This window comes from Gadus macrocephalus, chromosome 9, assembly GCF_031168955.1.
Source record: "Gadus macrocephalus chromosome 9, ASM3116895v1".
NCBI classification, from domain to species: domain Eukaryota; kingdom Metazoa; phylum Chordata; class Actinopteri; order Gadiformes; family Gadidae; genus Gadus; species Gadus macrocephalus.
The window spans coordinates 4,566,207-4,589,780 of record NC_082390.1 but is presented as its reverse complement, the minus strand read 5'-3'; the positions used below and the strand labels follow the sequence as shown (position 1 = coordinate 4,589,780).

General features: G+C 44.0%; 2 protein-coding genes across 7 annotated transcripts; one reads left to right on the top strand and one right to left on the bottom strand.

Moving 5' to 3' along the window:
- Positions 1 to 1,070: 1,070 nt before the first annotated feature.
- On the bottom strand, positions 1,071 to 12,337 carry LOC132464137 (forkhead box protein P2-like). Of its 6 annotated transcripts, XM_060060339.1 has the most exons (16): positions 12,198 to 12,289; positions 10,423 to 10,509; positions 9,068 to 9,152; positions 8,769 to 8,828; positions 8,099 to 8,207; positions 7,415 to 7,565; positions 6,727 to 6,822; positions 6,440 to 6,527; positions 5,426 to 5,563; positions 4,461 to 4,638; positions 4,206 to 4,276; positions 3,993 to 4,094; positions 3,625 to 3,746; positions 2,317 to 2,386; positions 1,839 to 1,945; positions 1,071 to 1,719 (listed from the first exon to the last, which is right to left on the bottom strand). In XM_060060339.1, the coding sequence occupies exons 3-16, from the start codon at positions 9,149 to 9,151 to the stop codon at positions 1,641 to 1,643; spliced, it is 1,455 nt and encodes a 484-aa protein (XP_059916322.1). In that variant the 5' UTR covers position 9,152; positions 10,423 to 10,509; positions 12,198 to 12,289; the 3' UTR covers positions 1,071 to 1,640. The 6 variants fall into 6 exon arrangements, with proteins under 6 accessions (XP_059916322.1, XP_059916325.1, XP_059916321.1 ...); XM_060060342.1 differs by lacking the exon at positions 10,423 to 10,509 and having other exon boundaries at positions 9,068 to 9,139; positions 12,194 to 12,337; XM_060060338.1 differs by lacking the exon at positions 10,423 to 10,509 and having other exon boundaries at positions 12,198 to 12,331.
- Positions 12,338 to 14,835: 2,498 nt separating this feature from the next.
- ppp1r3ab (protein phosphatase 1, regulatory subunit 3Ab) lies at positions 14,836 to 23,070 on the top strand. Its single transcript, XM_060060331.1, has 4 exons — positions 14,836 to 15,833; positions 17,516 to 17,586; positions 17,674 to 17,753; positions 18,441 to 23,070. Exons 1-4 carry the CDS (start codon positions 15,028 to 15,030, stop codon positions 21,570 to 21,572), a joined length of 4,089 nt encoding a protein of 1,362 aa, XP_059916314.1. The 5' UTR covers positions 14,836 to 15,027; the 3' UTR covers positions 21,573 to 23,070.
- The last annotated feature ends 504 nt before the right edge of the window (positions 23,071 to 23,574 follow it).

Below are 23,574 nucleotides of genomic sequence, written 5' to 3'. Positions count from 1 at the left end.
ACACACACACACACACACACACACACACACAAACGATCAACATCAAGTTGAATACAACATGTGAACTCAAGGTGAGCCAAGCTCCTTCCTGGACGCAGCACACTTCACAGGCAGCAGGTCACCAGTGACTCATCTAACGTACTAGTGTGCAAATAACACTTTTTACATTGCTAAATATTTTTTGGGGGTATTTTTTGTAAGTATTTGTAAAGTCTTAAAGTAAAGACAGCACTCAAATTATAAATTGGGAGTTTTTTAATATTCCCTCAATATTATCTTTAACAATACCAGAAGTAGTAACATCCTTAAAGGCCTACATTGGGCAGCTATAGCCCATTAAAGACAAAAATCAAGCAGCGTTGCAAATATCAGATTGTTCAGTTAGGACGTTATGAATACATTAGACGCAGACGACTTCATTGTTGTTATGATATCCTGATGGGAAGATGAACAGAGTGACCCTCTTGGCAGGGATGTTGACTAAATGTTGTCACCGCGCTGTGTTGAAAACATGTTGACTCGCGCGTCTCGCGATGAGTCTGTGGCACATCAAAGCCCCGCGTTAAGTGAAGCTGTTCAAGTTGTCGCTCGGCGCGCTAACTTTCAGCGGGTAAACATGGCGACGCCCGGGAGAGGTAATCAGAAAATGTCACCTAAATAGGCTGACAAGGTATCAAAGAGACCCTAAGTCTAACTCTTTATCAGCCCAGACAATTACTGACACTGATGCTCAACAAGAGGCTGAAGAAAATAAGATTTAGTCGCTTGAAATGTCGGGTGCTTTGTTGCGTTGTTTGCTGGTGAAAGATCTTTTGGTTTCCTTCACATGATGGGAGACAAGGTAGGGGGAGAATCGTGTTGGGAGGGGGATGGCGAACTCTTATAAACAGCAGCAAAAAAATGTAGTTATTATCATATATGATAACTTTATACTTACATTTACATTATTAGTCTTTATAGCACATAGATAGGCACCATATTGTAATACAACAGCCTTTTATATTTTAAGCTTGTGATATTTTAATGTTTTACACACAATATGTTTTGCAAAAATCAAACAACCACTTCAATGTGTAGCAAATACATTTATATATTGATTACAATTGAATAACCAACTTTGCATGTACAAAAAAACAGAAACAATCTTCGTAAATACAAATTAACTTTTGAATTGAGGAACAATAAATTAATTTAAATGCATTGTACAATCTTAAAACGGCTGTGTGTGACAGATACACACTGCTCTACTCTACCATACTCCCCGTAGAGCAGAGTTGATTAGTTAGTTTGAAACATCTCCACATTGGTTTCTAGATACAAATACATTATAAGAACATTACAGCACACTGTACATATCTTCAGATAACTGTTTCTATCTGAAACTTCACAACATTACAGAATATATTATCAAGTGTTTAGCCAACTGAATATACACGTTGTGATCCATGACACGTTCTCGCTGTGATTACCGCTATCAAACTGGAAACAAACACATCCAGTTCAAAGGTCAAATTAAAGTCATCAAAATCCTCCAGAAGAATACAAATAATATCGATGATTACAGACTGCATCCCCTGCTGACCGTCAACGTATTGTGTTCACTTTGTTGTCTTTGTTTTAACATTGCAAGGGGTCAGGGGTCATTCAGGGTCGAACAGGGGGCTGGGTGACCCCAGATCCTCTTCTGAACTCAGCACCTCCTCCTTCATGAAGCGGGGTCTGCAAAACACCACAGCGGGACGTTTAAATCAATCCAGGGTTAGGGTCAGTTGCAGCTGCACACAGCGCTCCTATACTGTGAGTATGAAGGGTGTATCCCCAGGACCGCAGGCTCTTACCGCTGGCCTTGTGAGGGGCAGCGTGTCGTCTCTCTGTCCCTCTCACTGTGTGCCCCTGAACCTCGGATGCACTGCAATCCAGGAACGGTCGTCTCAACAACGGCCATCTGGAACGAGTGAGAGTACGGTTGAGTAGAGTACAGTAGAGACGGGGAGTAGAGTAGATCATGGTAGAGTACAGCAGAATCGGGGACAATAATTCAAAGTAGAAGTAGATTACTATAGAACAGGTTAGGGTAGGTTGAGTACAGCAGGGTATTGGGTAGAGGAGAATAGGGTAGAGTAGAGTAGAACAGGGTAGGGTAGGCAGAGTACAGCACAGCGTAGGGTACATAAGAGTAGAGTGGTGCAGAGTTGAGCAGGGTCAGCTGAGAATGGTGATGCGGACAAGAGAAGGATAGAGTGCAGTGGAGTCCAATGCAACGCAGTGAGTGGCTGAAGCCCATGGACCAGGGGGACATGCACAGCACCCACTCACCTGTAGTCCCACACCTGAGGTCGACCCCGCGGCCCGACTGGACGGCACGGGTTTCATCGCAGAGGGGCTTCTGCCCGGAGAAAAAAGAAACCATTAGAGAATAGGACAGTGTTGCTGGCAAATTTGAATGAACACGTTAATCAACACATTCTTAACATCGAATCTGATTCCAAGAAGAAATCCCGGAAAAGTTGGACGAAATTACTTCGAAGTTAATTCGTGATATTTTTTCGGGAGATTTTGTGATATGAGAATGGTTAATGGTTCCCCTTTGGGATGGAAAATCCATACGTTTACTTAAGATTATTTGAGCTTTGTTTACTTCCTGTTGGGCTATCTAGCCACCCCCTTTCCACCCACTGCTATCTAGCATCCCCCTTTTTTTTTTGATTGTTGGTTGTTGTTGGTTTTGTTCACCTTTTTCCTAGTGTGACCCGGTCAGAAGGCAAAAACGTATGACAAAGAAAGCAGTGACTCCCTGTTGCATACATCTGCTTGATGAGAACACAGGCTTTTCTGTCCTTAAGGGCAACATCTCCCTCAATTTCATTGCGGGGATGGGTTGAAGCTGTGGTAGAAGGGTCTGTGAAACGGTATTCTGGGCTCACTCGGCTAGAGAGGAGACTAGTGTATGCATTCTTTCAGGGGTTCTCAAAGTTTTGACAACTGAGGGCCAATTTAGGAACCCAAAATTTGACTGAGGGCCGCCAAAGGAAAAGAAAAAAAATGGCGGGAAACGCCGCCAGCATCCCAGTGGTAAAAAAAAACATTGCACCGTGGACCTCTGGGAGTGAGGTCAAGTGAGGTCTAAATCACGAAACTGAGGTTCAGCCTTTCAAAGTAATGTACAGTCGGATTAAAACTAACAAATGTAAAAGGATTTAATTGAAAGCTAGAGAGAGTCGACTTTTCTCTTTATATTAATTTATTTTTGTTTAAATTAATATTGATATAATAATAAAAATATATATATATTTTTTATTTTTTTATTTTATTTTATATAACTTACATAATTATGTATGTCATTGCGGGCCGCCAGGAATGATTCCGCGGGCCGCCATTGGCCCGCGGGCCGCACTTTGAGAACCAATGCTTTAAAAGGATTATTATCTACAACGTTTTTGCGTTTCAAAGTCGTATCTGTCCTAGACCCAATATCCCACAAAGGGAATTGCCTCGACACCTTTAAGCCAGATTCCTAACCCTTACCATCTCCTTGGAGACATTCATCTAAATTCACTGTAGGTCACTTCAGTGTAACAGCCTCTGCTAAAGGAGCAAAGGTAAATGAAGTCCATGGAACGTTACCCTGTCAGCTTCTGGGACCTCCTCCTCTGGAACTCCAACTCGTCCACCGTCCAAACGGCCCCCTTCACGTTCTCCACCCGCACAAAGCATTTGTGGAGGCTCAGATTGTGTCGCACAGCATTCTGGGAAAATCCAATAAAAGCGACCATTCGAAAAGATGAGTTAAAGTCGTGAAATCATTCAAACAAAGAGTTGTCCAACTAATAATAATAGTAATAATAAATTTTATTTCAGGGCACCTTTCAAAACTCTAAAGGTCGCCTTACAGTTAAGAAAAGCAAACACAATTTAAACAAGCAAATACAATTTAAATCGGATCATGAGGTTGATCACAGTTAGATCCTCCGATTTTTGAAGGTTTCAGCTACCTTCCACGTCGCAGCGTTTCGCCGGAAATACGCAAACGTGCTCGTGAACCAGTTGTATATCTCGTTGAGTGTTAACTGCTTTTCTGATGTCGTCATTATAGCCTGGAAGAAATAAAGTTTGAGATCAGATAGAGCTCCCGGTATGACCGTAGGTCATGTGCACTCGTCAAGTATTATTAGTTGTGATTGACAGTATATTAAATTAATATCTACCTGTCTTATCAGGGTTGCGTAGGTAAAAGGTGGTCTGATGTCTGTATGCCTGTACAGCTCAAACTCATCCTCTGAAAAGGCAGAAATAATTGGAAGTTTGATTGAAAAATAATCCAATGTATATTTCTCTTAGAACAAATACATTTATTATGTAATGATAAGAGCTTTTCTAAATACTGAAAGCCACTTTACATAACAAGACACAGACAGTTATAATCATACAAGCGACAACATTTCGGAGAATGCATTTTTTACCAGAGGACAAAGATGAGAGAGACGGCCGATGCAATCTCCTCATGGCCCCCCAGCCCCCCAGTGTCCGTGTGGGGGACCCCAAACCCGACCCGGCCCCCCCCCGGGACGGAGCTCCGACAGGGGGGGCCGTCTCCTGGAGGCTGGGGCAGGGCGAGCTGCTGGAGACGACGGTTCTGGGCTGAATGAACACAAAGAAAAGGGAACAGGGGGGAGTGAAGGGGAAGTGACGGTCAATCCCAGATTTGTTTTAAAGAACAGTTTTGTGCTAAAGATGCCGTCGGTGAACCAGACGGAGAAACGGGGTGATTGTCAACAGCGTGTAACGCAGCGATTGGATCCGCCTCGGAGTGTGAGTCCACTAATTTGCTTGGAAGAGGGAAGCCAATCATGGCTAATTACAGGGTGAAATTGTTTGGCGAGTTTTTGATTATGGAGCAGTATTTGGTAGATTAACCGATCATCAGTTATCCCATTATCCTGCTGGGTCTTTTTGTGTCCTGTCTGAACACACACACATCCGCAAAACATCTGGCCACAACAGCTGGAAACCATGGCAGTGGCACTTTGAAGACATCCTACATCGTCCTCCAAAGTGCGATGGACACGTGAGTATCTGCGTGTATGTCCACGAGGTATGGTTCAGTGTCACAAAGACGCAAAGTACTGATTTTAAAAGCAATAGCTGAAAAATGTAAAATGTTTGTGACCCTCATTTCATGCATGTGTGTGTGGTCACAGCAACAACATCCATCATGTGGCCTATTTCACACGAGTCATCGAACTGTGAGAGGAACACGAGCCCCATGGTGGAAGAAAATAGGTATTATTTCAGTGGGGTGTGTTTATCACAAAAATAAGCCTCATCTCCGAAGAAGCATGGAATTCAATTCATGGCCAATTTGCTTTTTGCTTTCCCCAAGTTCTGTTGTCCATCAGAACTCCTGAACACCCTGTCCCAGCTCTACCTGTGGACTGAACGGGTCATCGGACGTTTCAGGTCGAGGCGGAAGAACACCCATTGGTGCTGCCAGAGAGGGGGCACCCAAAGGTGGCAGGTGGAGGTGAGCCATCATTGCCTGGAGTCGTGCCCGTTCTTTAGAGAGCTGTAGATGGTAGACAAGAAGGGTCGGGGTGGGGGGGGGCAAGTTGACACCCTTTAGCTATAAAACATTCCTCAGAAATCATGTGGGGGAGATCTTCATTCAATGGACCAAACGTGCCTTCACAGCCTTTTGATTTAATTTTGTCAAAACAAGCGGTGACAGTTAGGGGCTGATAAATCAAATAAGACTTTGTGATTGTTGTTCGAGTCATGGACATCATTTGAGCACTTTGATAGCGTTCCGCACTTTAGTCTTTAGTATTTTGGGTCTATAAACTGAGGTAGCCGAGCATGGATTTGAACACTGCTTTTCCTGTCAAACAGCGTACGAAACATACTTTATTTCAATGTTTTGAAGATGCACACTGCATCTTCGTCGAAATCTAAGGCATCCCATAATTTTCGGATAACACCTGATAACACCTTTCTCCGTCCAATGACGGTGGATCCTGAAATCTTCTTCTCTATAGGTATCTCTAGAGATTAATTTAAAAGTTTATTCAAAATTGTACAATATATTGAAATATTCAAAGATTGGGCCAGGCTATGCAAATGTATGTAATTAACTGATAGCCTAACAGAAAGAGGGACAGACGGACAGATGGACATAGGGAGGAGCAGGATTGATGGAGGTTAGAAATGACGGACAGACGGACATAGGGATGAGCAGGATTGATGGAGGTTAGGCTGGACAGACAGACAGACAGACAGACAGACAGACAGACAGACAGACAGACAGACAGACAGACAGACAGACAGACAGACAGACAGACAGACAGACAGACAGACAGACAGACAGACAGACAGACAGACAGACAGACAGACAGACAGACAGACAGACAGACAGACAGACAGACAGACAGACAGACCAGCTGACCTGGAGGTCTAACTGCTGGACCACTTGCATCTGGACTCGACACTGGGCGCTGGTCCGGTCGTCCAGGGTGTGTTCACTCACCAGGTGCCTGGGAACACAACATGGGGGGGTCTACGTGAGCAGCACAGTACAATAGAAAGTACAGATACAAACCAACTGGTCGCTGCACAAAACTTTGTACCAAGCAAAGGACAAACAACAAATTAACCGTCAGAATTCAAATTAAAACTACTACTAAGAAATTAGGTATTAATGGGGATAATGTTGAACAACATCAATGAACCTACTTGAGAAAGTGGCTGATGCTCTCACACACAAACTCACAGCCAGGCCAGTTGCACAGGCCGTGAGCGTAGAGATGGTGTGAAGCTGCGTCACCGACACTGAGAGGAGGAGAGGGAAAGGACGTGTCATGGAAATGAGGGAGAAATCTGAATGAGGGTTAGCATACACAACTTATAACCAAGGAACAAAAGACATCCCCCACATTGCATTGACATCAGCATACCCAATACTCATATGGGGTTCAACTCCAGGTCTAAAAGGTTCTGGGTTTGATCCCCATGCCCGTAGAGAGGGCATCCATGAGCCAGAAGTCTAACCCTTACCTCTCCTTAATGAACTGTAAGTCCATCAAATTACGAAATACAAGAAAAAAGGTTCAAGACGCTACTTGGAGTTGGAGGGAAACCGTGAAGGATTATTACAAACCGTGTATCTTTTGATTTGGTACTAAACTTTTCTCCTTTGCCTTGTTGGTGGAAAAGTGGAAAACAAAACACAACAAAACAAAACATCGTCCCAAGGGGAATTAAATACGTAGTTTACCATAATAGCAAACAAACACCTCTGGCTTTTCAAAGAATTGGAGGAACCATCTTTTGTTCATAAAGAGTGACACATCTTTGATGTTTAGGAAAGGACAACAGCTGCGTGCTTGAGATCCCTTTAACACTGAGAACACGCGGAACGTACCATTCTGTAGGGAGTGGGGAGGGAGATCGCGGGTTGTTGATCTCAGTCGCTGGGATTTTGATTGGGTATGCGGGGAATGTGGTCCTGTCCTTCTTGGTGCTTTTATCTTCTCGTAGGCCGTTGATCAACTCCTTCCATATCTGGTGGACCTCTGTGGAAAAGAAATGCAATCTTTAACACCACCATAATACTAATGTAATATCTCTTATTATTTTTTATTCTTTATTATATTATATTATTCACACGTCTTCCTGAGCAAAAAGAGAATGTTTCCCAGCCCAGAGGTTCTGTGTTCCTACCCGGACATCCAACGTCCTGAAGGCATCCTTGATAACCTGCCTAAATAACCTCAACCAGCTCCTTAATGACATGAAGCTAATGTTCAATGTCAATACGTAAGGAAGAAAGAAGAATGCCTCAACATCTGCTTAATCGTATATAGCAAAAAAAAAAATCAAAAGTAATTTTTTTCCCTTCACTACTTTCCATTGCCAGGACGTAGGGTCTAAGTTTGCAAGAAGCGGGTTAAGTGAGGCCGCTGTCACTCTAGTTTGTTTTGGTTTGACCACAGACAGCATGGAGGCCGAATGGGCCGAACTCATCGCAATCGTCATGTTAGACCACGGCAAACACGGACCACGACTCAAAGCAGGTCTGGGACGAACGGGGAGAGGAGAGGCAGACCTTGTGGGGCTGCTGGACAAGGGGGCGTCGGCCGCTGTAGACCCAGGAGCTGCTGCTGGTACTGCTGGAGTCGGAGGAGCTGCTGGAACATCAGCTGGGGTGAGGCGACCTGAGAGAGAGAGAGAGAGAGAGAGGGAGAGAGAGAGAGAGAGAGAGAGAGAGAGAGAGAGAGAGGAGAGAGAGAGAGAGAGAGAGAGGGAGAGAGAGAGAGAGAGAGAGAGAGAGAGAGAGAGAGAGAGAGAGAGAGAGAGAGAGAGAGAAACAGAAACAGAAACAGAAACAGAAACAGAAACAGGTAGGGTCAGGGACATGGAATCCATCTCCTTCGCTCCCTCTTTCCCCATCTCTTTCCCCCCCTCTCTCTTTTCCCTTTCCCTCTCAATCTAGCCCTCTCTCTCTCCGATCTGCAAAGTTCAAACAGCAGTGCTGTGGCATCAACCCTTCCATTGAGACCCAAGTCAAAGACTAAAAGCTGCACAATAGTGTAGAGGTGATGATGTTTGACCCCCAGCTGGAAGGTTCCATCCCCTGTGACCGCTGCCACCTGAGTATCCCTACATGCCTGCCTCTCTGGTTATCCATATACCGTCAATATTGGACAACAATGCACTACTAGTAACACTAGTTACAATGAATACCTATTTGAGAGGTCACCAAAGTGATGTCATACCTCCTTAACCTTCTTGTGCGGCAGCTGAAGTTGTAGCTGAAGTTGTTGTTTCTTGTAAAGCTAAAAAAAAAAGAGTGTTGACCGCAAAATATAAAAATATAAGTCAATATAACAGAAAACAGTGTGGGCGCCCAAACACGATGGTAAATTGACTGCATTTATATAGTGCTTTTTTGTAACGAGAGGCCAGCCAAAGTGCTGTACAATATTGCCTGGTTTTACTGGTCCCCTCTAGTGTTTCTTATGCACAGTTCGGTAGGACTCCATGGGCGTGTGTGTAGCTGGGCTCTGGGGAGTACCTGTTGGAGGAGAAGGGCTTGATGTTGGAGCAGAGACTGCAGCTGAGAGGCAGAGAGAGTCGGCTGCGCAGGCTGCGGAGCCATCCTGTAGACACAGACAACCAGGTGGGACAGGGGTAAGGTATGCTCGACACTCAAAATACACTGGGTTCGATCCCTCATCCTGGAGTAAGAAGCCTAACCTAGTTGTGTCTTCATGATAATGAAGTCAATGTAGGCACAGTCTCTGGCACTGTTTAAAGGTGCTGTAGGTAAGATTAAAGAGTTATTATTTGTAAAATTGCACCTGGTTCGATTTTACACTGCGCCTGCGAATCACAAGTATGTGAGGTACAACACTTATCAATGGCAAGGAAAGGATTGAGTTTTTTGGTTGTTTAGCTCCATGTTTATGCTCTCCATCTCTTTCAAACTCTTACCGATAGCAACTTTAAATGAATAAATCAGGTAAACGCAAAATCAGATAACAAATGGTATTAAATCAAATCAGACTGAATAAACCCCTACTAGCATGAAATTAGATATTTTCGGCTACACTGGAGAGAGTTCAGAGTAGCCGTATAAGAAGGTGAAGAATGCATTTATTTTTTTCTCTTCCTTTCTTTCTTTCTTTCTAATTATTGGAAAGAATGAACCATGGCGGAGGTCTGGGTGAGGAAATATTAGCCATGCACAGAGTACTTAATTAAAGACGACACACAGACACACACATGCATACACACACACCGACACACACGCACACAGAAACCCACACACACACAAACACCTGCATTAAACCCTCGACTGCAGATGCCCGCCGTCCAATTACAAGCGAGCGTTGTCGAGCGATTGTGTACACAGCCAGGGGAGGTTGTGTCATTGACCCCGGACGAGACACGCGATTGGCCGAGCAGTTAATTAGCACCACAATTACATGCTTGTTGTGACTCCTAATTGAAGTTTATGGGTATTAATGCAACCACCCACAGAATATGAAACCATGTGCATTGCTAATAATGACCACGGTTCCTCAAGCCAGACGCCAATCTCTTTAACACAGGAGGACGTTGACCATTCTGTTGAGTCTGAGACAACTCCGGGGAATTGACACAGAGAAAATCACAGGTGGACTCTTAACACGTTGACTCCTTTCCAGCCATTCTTTGCAAAGCATTATCATTATAGGGTTAGGGCAAACCCTTGTGTGTATTATTATTGGTATTATTGTTATTATTATCTGCTTTCAGGACAACAAAAATGCCATATTGAATTTACTCTTTTTCCAATAAAGGGTTAGGGTAAAATATAACAACCATTACTTAATGATAATATAATTATTGTTGAATATTTTGAATATTTAAAACAAAAAATCATACTTCGGCCGAAGCCACACTCAACCATGGTTAACCATTGTACAACACACCACTTAAGGTGATGTCTCCATGTTGACATGGCTTCACGGGCTGGTGAGGACCACACCCACCAACGTATGATGGAGAATGGAGAAGGGAATACAAGTGACAAGAGAAGGAGACGGACAGAGACAGACGGCCGGGGGGGGGGGGGGCGTCGTGGGTGACTGTCTGTCCATCCTCTCTGAGGTGCGCTCGTTCCCCCCCCTCCCCCCCCCCCCCCCCCCGATTAAGATCACCCAGCACAGAATCGTGACAGACAACCATAAAATAATGTGGGGGTCGTGGTTATTCCCCTCTTACACACTCATCACCTTGGCACAGTTATTCCTTCTCCTCTTCCTCTTCCTCACCCGCCCTCCCCCCTCACCTCACCCCCCCCCCCCCCCCCCCTTTCCAACTACTGATAACGAAAGACAAACAAGAGCTCTGTGTCACCAGCCCCCCCAACCCCCCAGTCCCATCCTCTGTCACCAGTCTGCCATGCCTGCGTCCCGTCACGCAAACCCCCCCCCCCCCCTCCGTCGCTAGGAGGGGCTTCCTCCCCCGACATCTGTCTCCCCAACGCCCCTTCTATTTTCTGCACTCGTGACCGGGAGGAAGAGGAGGAGGAGGAGGAGGAGGAAGTGGAAAATGAAGAAGATACTGTAACTGCTTATGCCAGTGTTGGTGTTCACTTTGTCACGCGTCCCCATTAGCTACTCTCTTTCCCTCTCACACTCTTTCTCTCTTACTATCTCTTTCTCTCTCTCTCTCTCGCTCTCTTTCTCTTACTATCACTTTATCTCCCTCACTCACTACTTCTTACCATCCATCTCTCTCTCTCTCTCTCTCTCTCTCTCTCTCTCTCTCTCTCTAACTCTCTCTCTCTCTCTCTCTCTCTCTCTCTCTCTCTCTCTCTCTCTCTCTCTCTCTCTCTCTCTCTCTCTCTCTCTCTGTATTCGGCTTCTCGCTCTTCTTGCATGTGTGACTTAGAAGACTATTTTTATTTATCCCTCCATTTCCACCCATAGGACTCAGAAGAGGGTAAAGACAGAGCCAAGAGTCTGCTAAAGTATTTCCTGACAAAAAAAAAGAAGAGAAATAACACCAGATATGAGGTGGCAAATCATGAGAGGGTTAATAGCGACAATTTCATGGGCATAAGAGACAAAACACTAATTAACTCACTCAAGGTTAAAAAACAACGAACAGGTAACCAATAAACAGGCAACCAATCAATACACTGGAACAACCAACATGTGTACAGTTTCAGACTTTCCACAGTCTTCCCACGGATAAGAACAATTCATGGGCTGTAAATAATTGTTATACAGCAGAATATACTATGCATGCATTTGTGGTTAAATATAAATAAAAGGTGCCTTCATGCTGCATGTCATTTGTGGCTGATACAAGACTTGCAATGCTAGTTTTTGTCTGTAAATAATTACCCATGTATGCATGGTGTTTGTCAAACACAACCTTCGAGTTTAAAGTGGTGTGTGAGGTAATGTGTATGCTACACATACAAAAGCAGCATTACAACGTATACACACAATGAGTATGCACCACACATTGCGCACATTTCACAAAAACGTGAGAACCGACAAACAAATACACAGACATAAACAACTTCACTGAAGGTAGAAAACTTTTCAAAATGACCACAGAACACAATCAGCATAATAAAATAAACTTTTCTGCAGCCCTTACAGCCACTCTGCCTGTCATAAGAAGTAAATTATTAAAACACTAACCTTGTTGATGAATAGAAGTCTTTGCAGGCAGTAAATTGTGTGCTGCTCTCTCTCTCTTTCTTTCTCTGTGTGTGTGTGTCTCTCCCTCCTTACGTGGGTTCTTCTCAGTGAGGAAGAGTAACGGGCTGACATTAGATGTGCATGCACCTGAGGGGGCGGAGCCACTGAGTCCAGAGTGACAGCTGATAAGCGCAGAAAGACTACCATTTAATGAGGAGGCTCCACGTTTTCAGCCCGTTATCACTAACTAGGTAACTAGTCGCCAGGTGACTTCGAGAACAGACGAGTTGGGAATTTTGATTCACATTTTTAACCAGTGCTCCCCAATTTAATGTGTTCTATATTTGTAAAAAAGATTTCTTAGTAAATACATAAATAACAATAATATATATTTATCTATCACCTTTCATGCAATAAATTAATTTCAAAGTGATGCATAAACAAGCAATCGTTGATACAATAATACAATATAAATACAGATACATAATACAATTTAGAACAAATGTCTAATAGGAACACAATTTCACTCTCTCTGGTAATTAAATACAAATCCTTATTAAACAGTAGCTACGATTAAATCATGGGTCTAAAGTGTATTGTACATGCAACTTAAACTGTTGTGTTGATTTCATTTCTCCAACACAGTTCACACACATTGATGTGTTGAAGAAGTGTTTACTGACGCTGATGATTTTTTATTATAAACAACGATCTGCAAACTATCTATTCTTAGTGCAAAAAAACAGGCGACACAACCGGCACAAAGCCCAAAGGACACTTTAGAAGACAAACTGATACACCTGCCTAAACAGGCACAACTTAATCCCTATCTAGACCGAGGAGTTTTAAATGTGTTGACAAGTGTGGCGCTTTGTGACTTTATTTAGATGCACTGTATTTACATACCCAGGAGTTTGGGGAGATAACATCATTTCAGAAAACAGCATAAAAGGAACTGCGCGACTGCCTTTCTGTCAAAACATTTGTGTAAAGGAGATGTTAGGGGAAGGCCCACATTGTATTTCAGTGAAAATGTGGACTACAACTTCAGTTATAAAACTAAAGTTGAGTCCAAGGAAGGCCTTAGTTTTCATGTAGGAGAGGCGACACAAGCAACCTGTTTGGGAAGGTTTTCTGAAGCATAATAAGCTCTGTCTCAGTAAGCTCTGGATACAATGTAAACATTCTGACTCATTCAATGCACTCTTCTGATGTCATTATGAAGTAATATAGAATGTAATCGTTATTTTTATATACCTTTCTTCAAATAGGATGAGTTGCTTTAGCGTGTGTTACAAAGGTAACTCTGCCACCTACTGGCGAGGTGTTCATCTGCACTTATGATGTGTCAAAAATCAATCAACATTCAGTGATACTTCCCACACTGACTTGAACATGTACCATCTCATTTAACACAAAATGTTGAGTGACATTGTTTATGTTTTTTAGAGGCTTAAACACTGATTGCCCTCTTTATCCAGCTTTGTGTCTAGCTATATTACGACGGTTCTTGAAGACGGGTCAGTGACGACAGCAGACAGGCAGAAGAGAGAAGGGGTCGTGTTTCACTTGACCCCCTCAACCGGAGCTATGCGTCCCTCAACCTCACAATCTGGTGAGGTCAGAGGTCAAGCATGACGGTTAAGCCCTCAAATACAGCCGAGTCATGTGAGCGGGTCGCGTGACGTCTCAGGCTGACGGCCAGAACATTATAGGGTGTGCCACCAACCCTGCCACCACAGTGATCCCAGGGGGTGCTCATGGTCCAGGATGCCGATCTTCTTTAGACTCAAGATTCCTTCAGAGGACCAGTGGGTTCTGACAGTATGTCTCCGGAGGAAGGTATCGGCTCTATGTTCAGAGCCCTATCATGCCATCATAACTCCCTCCCTCTCTCTCTCTCTCTCTCTCTCTCTCTCTCTCTCTCTCTCTCTCTCTCTCTCTCTCTCTCTCTCTCTCTCTCTCTCCTATCTCTCTGGCCCTAGCTCGCTCTCTCTGTCTCCTGCCATATCTTCCCCTCTTCCTCCCATCTCTCGGGTTGAATTTAGTAATTTAGCAGACACTTTGATCCGAAGTGACGTACAAGTGAAGCAGAGAATAATTCCATGTTTATGAGGAGAACAGGCCAGCAGGGAGCCCTGTTGCTCTTCACACTGTCCTTCACCTCCCTGCAACAGGTGTTGACTGACAGGCTGTGGAGAACAATGAGTTATTCTCCGTTCTTATAATAAACTTTCTTTTGTGTTGTGTTATTTGACGGCTGGACTGTGAGTGCAATGTCCCTCATCAACAGTCTTGGTCATTTCTAATTTACCGACCTTTGCATTACCGTTTATTTATTTGTCAATCTAGTTTATTTATCTGATACACGAGGCTAACCTTAAAGTCGCCGTGAACCTTCTCCTCTCTAAAAACTGCATTGAATGTTCCGGAATTTCAATGCCCTTTCATACTTGATCCCGTGACTGTTAAAAATAGGCCGGATTCAAGAGGCGACAATTCGAGTTTACAGACAGATCACAGAACTATCTCAAGTATGTGGTCCCCCGGAAACCCAGAGGTAAAAACAACACGTCTAGTCTTCCAACATCTTAAAATATGAGTTTAGTGCTAAGATATATGCAACGAAAAAGATCTCCGTTGTCTCCACAAAACCCGGACGCTACTGTTCACAGCTCCAGCCCTCTCTGTCCTATATATAGTGTTGGCCCACGCTACAATGCCATCTGTAACTGGACTCCGTGTATTAAGTCACAGCATGCTGAATGTCATCTGCCAGAAGTAGAGACGCTGTACTCTGACTCCCTCTCTCTCTGAGAGCCTGGCCTTCATGGAGTCTGCACTGGTGGAACCGAGAACCTTTAGGCCCGCTAACCTCTTAGGGGTGCCGGGCCCGGGCTTCAGAACGCTGGACTCAGACGAAGATTACTGGGAGGAGGTCATCGGCATCAGGCCCAAGTCCTCCCCTCTCCCGCGGAGAAAGTCGTCCTCGTCCGAGGACGAGTGTGACGAGGTCCAGCGGGAACCCCCCTTGCCGGGCACCCGGAGGGTGAGCTTCGCGGACGCCAAGGGTCTCCGTTTGGAGCTGGTCAGGGAATTCAACAGCCGGGACTTCCCTAAGCCCCCGGGCTATGACGAGAGGCAGGCAGAAGGGCAAGATGTGGAGCGGTACTCCTACGACCTGTCTTTCCCCAGCCCTCTCCCCGGCGCTCTGGAGGAGCTGGGAAAGAGGGTGAGGGAACAGAAGATAGAGCTGGAGTCCATCGAGCTCCTCCCCGGGACCACAGCCCTGAGAGGGGTGGCGCGTGTCCTCAACGTCTCCTTCGACAAGACGGTGTTTGTCCGCACAAGCTTAGACGCCTGGGCCAGCCACTTTGACCTGCTGGCGGAGTACATGGAAGGCTCTGGCGATGGAGTGACGGACTGTTTTTCATTCAAGCTGACCCTGGTTCCCCCGTTCGACGAGCCGGGGGCCAGGGTGGACTTCTGCCTGCGATACGAGACTCCGGTGGGCACCTTCTGGGCCAACAACGACGCCAAGAACTATGTGCTGTTCTGCCACCAGAGAGAGAAAGAAGAGGAAAGTAGGCTGCAGGAAGAATGTGTGCGCAGAAAGAGTTGTCTTAAGGCCGCAAGGTGAGTGCTGTTGCTGAAGCTATGCCTCAATCGATTGTATCAGATGCTGGCTTTTTGCTGGATAACATTCAGTCCCTAATGTGAATGGGAGGAGGTGGTCAGTGGGGGGGGGTGGGGATGAGAGGGGGTAAAGTGTGTATTTATCTGTGTTTGTGTTTGTATCTGTGTGTTTGTGTGTGCATGGGCTTGTGTGTGTGCGAGTGTGTGTGAATGCGAGTGTGTGTATGTGTGTGCCCATTTGTATTTGTGAGTGTGTTGGCTGGGGGCGCGTCAAGGGGCAAGACAGATTTGATGGAGAGTAGGACGTTGTGTGCTTCTTTTGCCCCCTCCCCACCCCACAGATGCCAGGCACAAGCCCTCCTATCATGTTGGGGGGGGGTCTGATTGGATTCTGGTGTTACATAGTAGTTCTGCGCATGCAGACTCTCACACAAGACCAACAATCTTGCGCTATGCATCAGCTCGTTAGATTACTTTGGTTGCTTTATTAAATAGTTTGTAGGATAAGTGTTTTTATTGAGATCATGTAGGTGTGTATATGTGGGCAAAATTTGACTGGGGCTTAAATGGGACTGTAAAGGAGAAGCACATTGCAACTAGATATGAGAATCAGTGACATTTTAAACTTTGGGGTTTTTCAATGGCCTCTTTTTTTATAATTTTTTTTATTGCAATTATCTCTAAAGGCAATCGATCCTGGCATTTTCTTACTTACAATTCACGCAATGTTAGCAGTTCTCTTTAGCATGAATCGGCAGAACACCGGCCAGGATTGACTTCCTGTCAGTGTTATTAATAAAGGACTTCCTGGGTCGCCCAGTGAGGGGAACCACTCAGTTCATCGCTTTATCCATTATTACTTTGACTGATGCATTGTTTATGTTCAACAGGGCGCCTCACCCCCATGGGGTCGCAACTCCATGTTGAGGATTAGGTTTGAGGGTTCGGTTACAGGTTCGAACTAATTGTTTCAGGGTTCGGGTTTCTTATCTGGGTTAGGGTTTAGGGTTATGATTTTGGTGCTAGTGTTTAGGTAAAGTGTTTGTGTTTCCTATTTGGATTACTTTTTAGGGTTTGGTTTTAGGGTTAGGGTTTAATTTCTAGATACTGTTTAAGTTTTTGGTTCTTGGGTTAAGGTTTCCTCTGGGGGTTAATGTTTAGGGTCGTTTTTGGTTTTAGGGTTATTCTGAGGATAAGGTTTTAGTGTTTTAAGGTTTTAGGGTTTCCTATTACATTTAGGTCTTGCTTTTAGGGTTTAGGTATTGTATTTACACACACACACCCACGCGCACATGCGAGTGCGCACACACACACGCACACACACACACGCGCACACACACACACACACACACACACACACACACACACACACACACACACACACACACACACACACACACACACACACACACACACACACACACACACACACACACAGTGAGCTCAAGGGACAAATACATTAAAAAATGTGTCATTGTAATTCATTTAATTTAACCAATACCAAATTATGATTTAGATATTCTATTTTGTAATGCCATATGATGAGCACATTTTTGCTGTTTTAGTTTCATTATGCCCCATCAATCGATGGATCATTTAATCATCATTTATAACATACATATGGGATCATATGTGAATAAGTACAATGCGTTCTTGACCTTATTTAATAATTTCATTCACAGACAACACTTCACCACTGTTGACAATTCATCGTTGGAGGACAAAGTGCAATCAATAGAAAAAACTATTCCAGGTAATTCACTGGGACTCATTTGCTAAACTAGTCTATGTCCTTGTCCGACTCTAACTATCTTCATACCACTATCTGGCTATTTTCCAGTTGTGTCGAAACATGTAGGTGTCACTCAAGTTCCTGACTCCCTTTCAGCCACCGCAGAGGAGGAGGGTCAAAAGTTAAAGGTGAGTTAAAACGGAGTCTCTCCTTTGATTTTAAAATGAAACGGTTGTTGTTTAAGGCATAAGTGGGAAATTATTTGTGGATTTTGTGGCTGCATCCCTAACACTAACCCTATTTTGCTAAATTTTTTAATGGCGTGCCATCATTCCATCCTCTGTTTTCCTTTTATTCCTAGTCTGTTTTACATAGTTTTGAATGATGACTATATGCTCTGTAAGGTGACCTTGGGTGTCTTGAAAGGCGCCTCTAAATTAAATGTATTATTATTATTATTATCTGCCGTTACCTATCTTTGGTTTCACACATTCAAACATACGGGCGAGAACGTGGTCCGGGATTATAAGGGGAGTAGGGTGGTAGACTCCTAGGCAGAATGCCACACGCCTTATATTTAGAGCAGTAAATCAAAGCATACCAGCTGAATCATGATGACACTGGAGCAAGTCTTGTTCCAACGATTGCTGTCTGAAGTGTACGGAAAAGCTTCAGGTTCATAGTGATTGACTGATTAATGACTTAACTACCCATAACAATTTTAAATAAAATCTTTGTATATCAAAATAAAATTTATTCAAACGTAACACAACAGTTCACGCACTCGGCAGAAGCTTCTAAATATCATCCCTTTTGACAAAGCATAACATATCAACTAAAACAAAACTAAATCCATCAATCTCATTGACGTACAGATGGAGAGAAGCCAGAAGAATGCCAGCAGAAAGAGTCGACGCAGGGCAGCACGGCAGGCAAAGCTGAAGGACCTGTTCTCTACGAAAGATCCCGAACCAGAGCAGGCTCACGATAAGGAAGCGTCGCCTTTGGAGCCACCATCAGACAGTACGAAGCAGGGCGAACCCCTGGGGAAATCGTTTTTGGGCTCTCCGTCGTGTTCCGAAGGCTCTTCCGCCGATCCAAAAGGTGACATCTCACCAGCACAGAGCGGAGAATCTTCCAAGGCAGAGAAATCTGAGAGCGTCGATACTGTCCAACCTAGTGCAAAAAGGAGCGAGGTGACAGCAGCGACACATGCCAGACAACCACATTTAGAGGAGAAACTGGAACAGAAGCAGCATTCTGCTGCATTTATAACAGGGGAAAACGGACGTAGGCCATTGCAGAGTATGAGACGAAGAGATGATAGAGTCTGTATTGTCCACAACACAGGAGAGGAAACACATAGCGATGTCCGTTTGACAGGGCACCCAGAAGGCCCTGTTAACGCACCCGGTAGCTTTACGTTCGGGACCGTGCTGGCTCCCCTCTACCCCCTGGTGTGTGGCCAGCTGAAAAGTGAGGATCGCAACCTGGCTGATCAACTGAAATCATTGAGAGAACCTTCACAGATGGGAGCCTCAATGGAGAACAGCATGTTGACGGACTCGACTAAAAACGACGAGGAGTCTTCTGGGATCAGCCCAGATCCGTTCAAGCCTCCTCTGAATGATACCGATAGAACTGTTCCGATAGAGGGAAAATTGTGTGTAAGCGTGGTGGCAGACTCGAGCACAAACCCTACAGATGTCGACTGTCAGGAATCAGAGCATGAATGCACAGAGGCACCAAATAATCCCCAGTCGACCACGGATGAAGACATGACTCCTTCAGATGAAAACAATGAGAAGTCGAACGCATGCACCACCAGAGCGGGTTTAAGTCACCAGGGGAACGCTGATGAAGGCCCTCAGGCCCTTGGGTGTCAACTGCAGATTCTGTATGAAAAGCAAATAATGGAAGATACAGCAGAGGCTGAAACAGAAGCAGAGGTAGTGTTTTCGTATATTCAGACGCAATTGAACCCATCGCAGCCACCCTCACAACCGAAAGTCCTGCAGGAAACCAGTCATTGCGCGCCACTGCCGCACTTGCCTCCGTTGGTGTCAGCGTGTGAAAACAAAGCGCTGGAGCAACAGCTCTGCTGTGAGGTGGCGGCGGTAGACTTCATTTGCACAGGCGAGTCGAATGAACAGGATGGTGTTCCGCCCACTGAGGCTGTGTCAACAACTCATGTGTACACGGAACAGGGCAGAGAAAGAGAGCAACTGGAGGAGCTGGATCCTAAATGTTTTTTGCGTCCTGTTACGTTTGAGGCCGCTGATATATCGGTCGGGGATAAAAGTATCCCAGAGTTGGAAGCTGGGCATGGAGGCTCTGCTATCGATCTCAGCCAAGAGACCCTGAAAGCATCACTGGAGGATGGTGAAGAACCGGACCACGGAGGGAATGAATCAACAAACAATATAGAGGAAGGGGATATAACCCCTACAGTTGAACATGAGGACAGTGTGGATGTATCTGAGTTTATCAAAGTGAATAAAACCCCTTGTACACACCCAGACATGTTGGCTGAAGAAATTGGACTAACTCTGGTAGAAGAAACTGTTTTTATGCAATCAGAGGCTGAACGCTGCGCAAGTGAAGACGCAGCCACAAAAAAGGACTACCTCAGGCCAGATGAAGAGAAAGCCGAGGACAGAAACTGGGAAATGATGGTCAAAGAAGAGGAAAACAATGCATCAGGCAAAGAGGTCATGAGGAAAGAGGTTGACGAAAATGGTGAGAGAGAGAACGACAAGGTGAAAGAAAAGCAAACGATCACAGAGCAACAACCTTTGGAGAATGCGGTGGGCTGTGAAAAGAGAGAGCCAACTAATACAGGGTCTGATGGACAAAAAAGTTTTGATTCGACAGAAGTGAAAAGTCAAGTTGAAGTTGAAACTGTGAAGGAAGCCCTCGTTTTGGAGGAACAGGAAGTGGAAGAGGAAAAGGTTGAGAAAGATGCTGATCATGACACAGAGAACCAGCATGATGTATTGGAGGAAATAAGGAGCAAAGAGAAGGAAAACCTAGCTGAAACCGACATAGAAGTAGAAGCTCAGGCAGAGCGAATTTCAGCCACTGAGGAGGTTCATGGAGCAGGGAAAGGAGGGGTGGCGGTGGAGACGGTTGAGGAGATTGTGGTCGGAACAGCGAAAGAAGAGAGAAACGAAGAGACGGAGAGGCCAGAGATGGGGTCACACGCTGGTCAAAGGCAAGTGGAGAGCGATCCATCTACGCCAGTGAGCAATGTGCATGAGTGTGAGGTAGAAAGGGTAATAGACAAAGAAAACTCCACGAAAAATGAAACCACAAATTTCCAGACTGAAATGGAGTTTATCTCAGAAGAAGAGGTGCGAAGCATCACTTACAGGTTACACCTTGCAAGCGGCCAATCAAAAGCACTTTCTGAATCGTCCCGATGTGGAAGTGATTCGTGGGCAGCAGACAAAGGGTCACGCGCCTCGACCGACGAGCCGGAATGGGATGTAACGGCCGAGGAGCGGGAGGTGGACAGCAACTCCAGTGACTCTCCGTCGGATGAAGAGATGGAGTTGTACATGCACCGCCTGCGGGCAGCGCCATCCCCCCAAACTTTCAGAAGCTTCCCCAGAGATCGTGGCTCAAGTCCGGGTAAAAGACTCTCGATAGACGGACCAAAGCTCCTGTCTTCGTCCATGCCATCCATCAGTGAATCTGTGAATGAGGAACAGCTCACAAAGATCCCGGACAAGCCAGAAAAAAAGGAAGTAGAGAACTTCCAGGCCAACTCTGGACAATTTCCAACACAGGACAATCAGGAATATGGAGGCGTAAACACTGCCCAGTGGACGTCCAAATTATCTTGCAGTAATATCTTAAAGGCACTTTTATACATCACCATGTGTGCTTTATTTGTAGTTGTCGGATACCATTATGACTTCCTTGCGTGTTTTGCTCTTTACTTGTTGTCCATATTTTGGCTGTATTGCCGAGCAGACAGTCAGTCGGAAACAACAATGTTCTAAACTAGATTATAGGGTGCAACATGAAGGTAGAATTTTTATCAGAGGTCATACATACATATTCTGAGCTTATCGGCGAAACAATGAACTTTACAAAGGTCAGATCACTACTGTAGAGCTGTGTTTGTTTACATCCCTATGTTAAAGCTGCAGTAGGTATGATTTTTTTCTTGGAGTGTAGACACATCCCCATCCACAATCCCTCACAGTACATTGTACAATACATTTCCTTCACCCGTTAAGCAGCCGTGCAGGGTTATTCCATTCTAACGTTTCACAACGAGGCTCCGCCTATTTTGTTTATGTTACATACTGCAGCTTTAATCACTGACTTTCATTTAATAACTTTTTCATAATCCATGAATATAAAAAGAAGCCTAATCCTGATCATGATTTACGTATGATATATTTCACTTCGTGTATACCTGATTACTTCAATTTAACTTTGAATTTAACTTTGAGGCCTTGATCTGGAAGTGAATGTCCAACAGGTTATTTTAACGTGCTATATATTCCCTGTGGAAAAACATGAATCCATGCAATTTTGTCAAAATGCAGTTTGTTAAAATCATGACACATAACTCATACCCCTTCTGTATTTAGCATAGCAATTAGTGGTATGATGAACCGTAAAAGTAATTCCTGTGTCAACAAAGCAAACACTGTGGACCATTGTGAAATTATCAGCATAACAGAGTTGGGTACAATGCAATGTAAATGGAGATGTATAGATATATATAGATGTACTAGTATATGAGATTGTATCTCCTTAGTTTATATATATATAGATTTATATATATCTATATGTATACAATTATTTATGTAAGTCTTTGTTTTAATGTCTACATTATGAATAAATGCTACAAAAAAGATTTGTGCTACAAATATACCTACAACAAAGAAACACAAGATAAACTAATGATGTAAAGGGGAAATCCAGGTTTAGCTAATTAAACCACATGCGCCAATAATCTGTGACCATTGTCATAAAGACAGGTACGTTCCGCCACTATCAAGCAAATGGTACATGTAGTTAACAAATTCATTTTATTATTGTTTACGGCAAATAACAGTTCAATAGAGTATTGGCAAAAAGTTCATTCATGGGATTTTGTGCTCTGTGTTTATTTGTGGTTGTGAGAGTAAAGCTAAACCACCACATTTTTAATATTCTCTATTATATTGGCTTTCTGGATAAAATAGTCAGGAAACTAGGAATATATATACATTTTAAACCCTCAACTACCTCAATCCTTATTCCTTCCCTGGGAAATAATTGGACAGAAAGAAAGCAAGAATAAGCGGTTTTCCATAACAAACTTTGGATCTTAGCCAAGTATGTGCATTTCTGGCATCTCTTTTCAGGCTTGGAAGAAGTGTAATATTGATATATATCTAAGCTGTTTCATATACATAAGCAATTTACCTTGAATGACCCCACAAGATTCAAGGCACCTCAAAGAATGTCCCTTGAAATAAACAATGTGTGTTGCGATTTAGATCCTTTGTTTTATATATTTTTATTCAAATTAATTTACAATGATATGGGCTGCAGCTGGACTGCTGGAAAAAGATCTGTAGTCTCTAGGGACCTCCAACCAATTCTGGAAAGAATCATCACTCCCACAAGTCAACTAAAGTATGCAAACAAATTTTAAAATAAAATGGCTATTTCGAGCAACATCAAGTGAAAAACATGTTTTTCAGTCTGGCTAAATGAGATTCTGCTTTTTGTTGTTGACTGCATGGTGTTGTTATATATAATTACTTTGAATACACCGTTTTTAGTGACACTTAGTTATAAAAGGCCCAACTGTACTTCATTAACATCCCACCCTGATTAAACTCTATATTATTTTGAGCCACTTTGCCAGTCTATAAACAGCCTGCCATGTGTTGACATGGCGTCAAATGCTGTCAGTTGAAAAGGATTTGTGGAAATAGAATATCTTCAGATATAGCCTAAAGACTTCAAATACGGCAGTTTAAAGGTTAAATAAAGAGC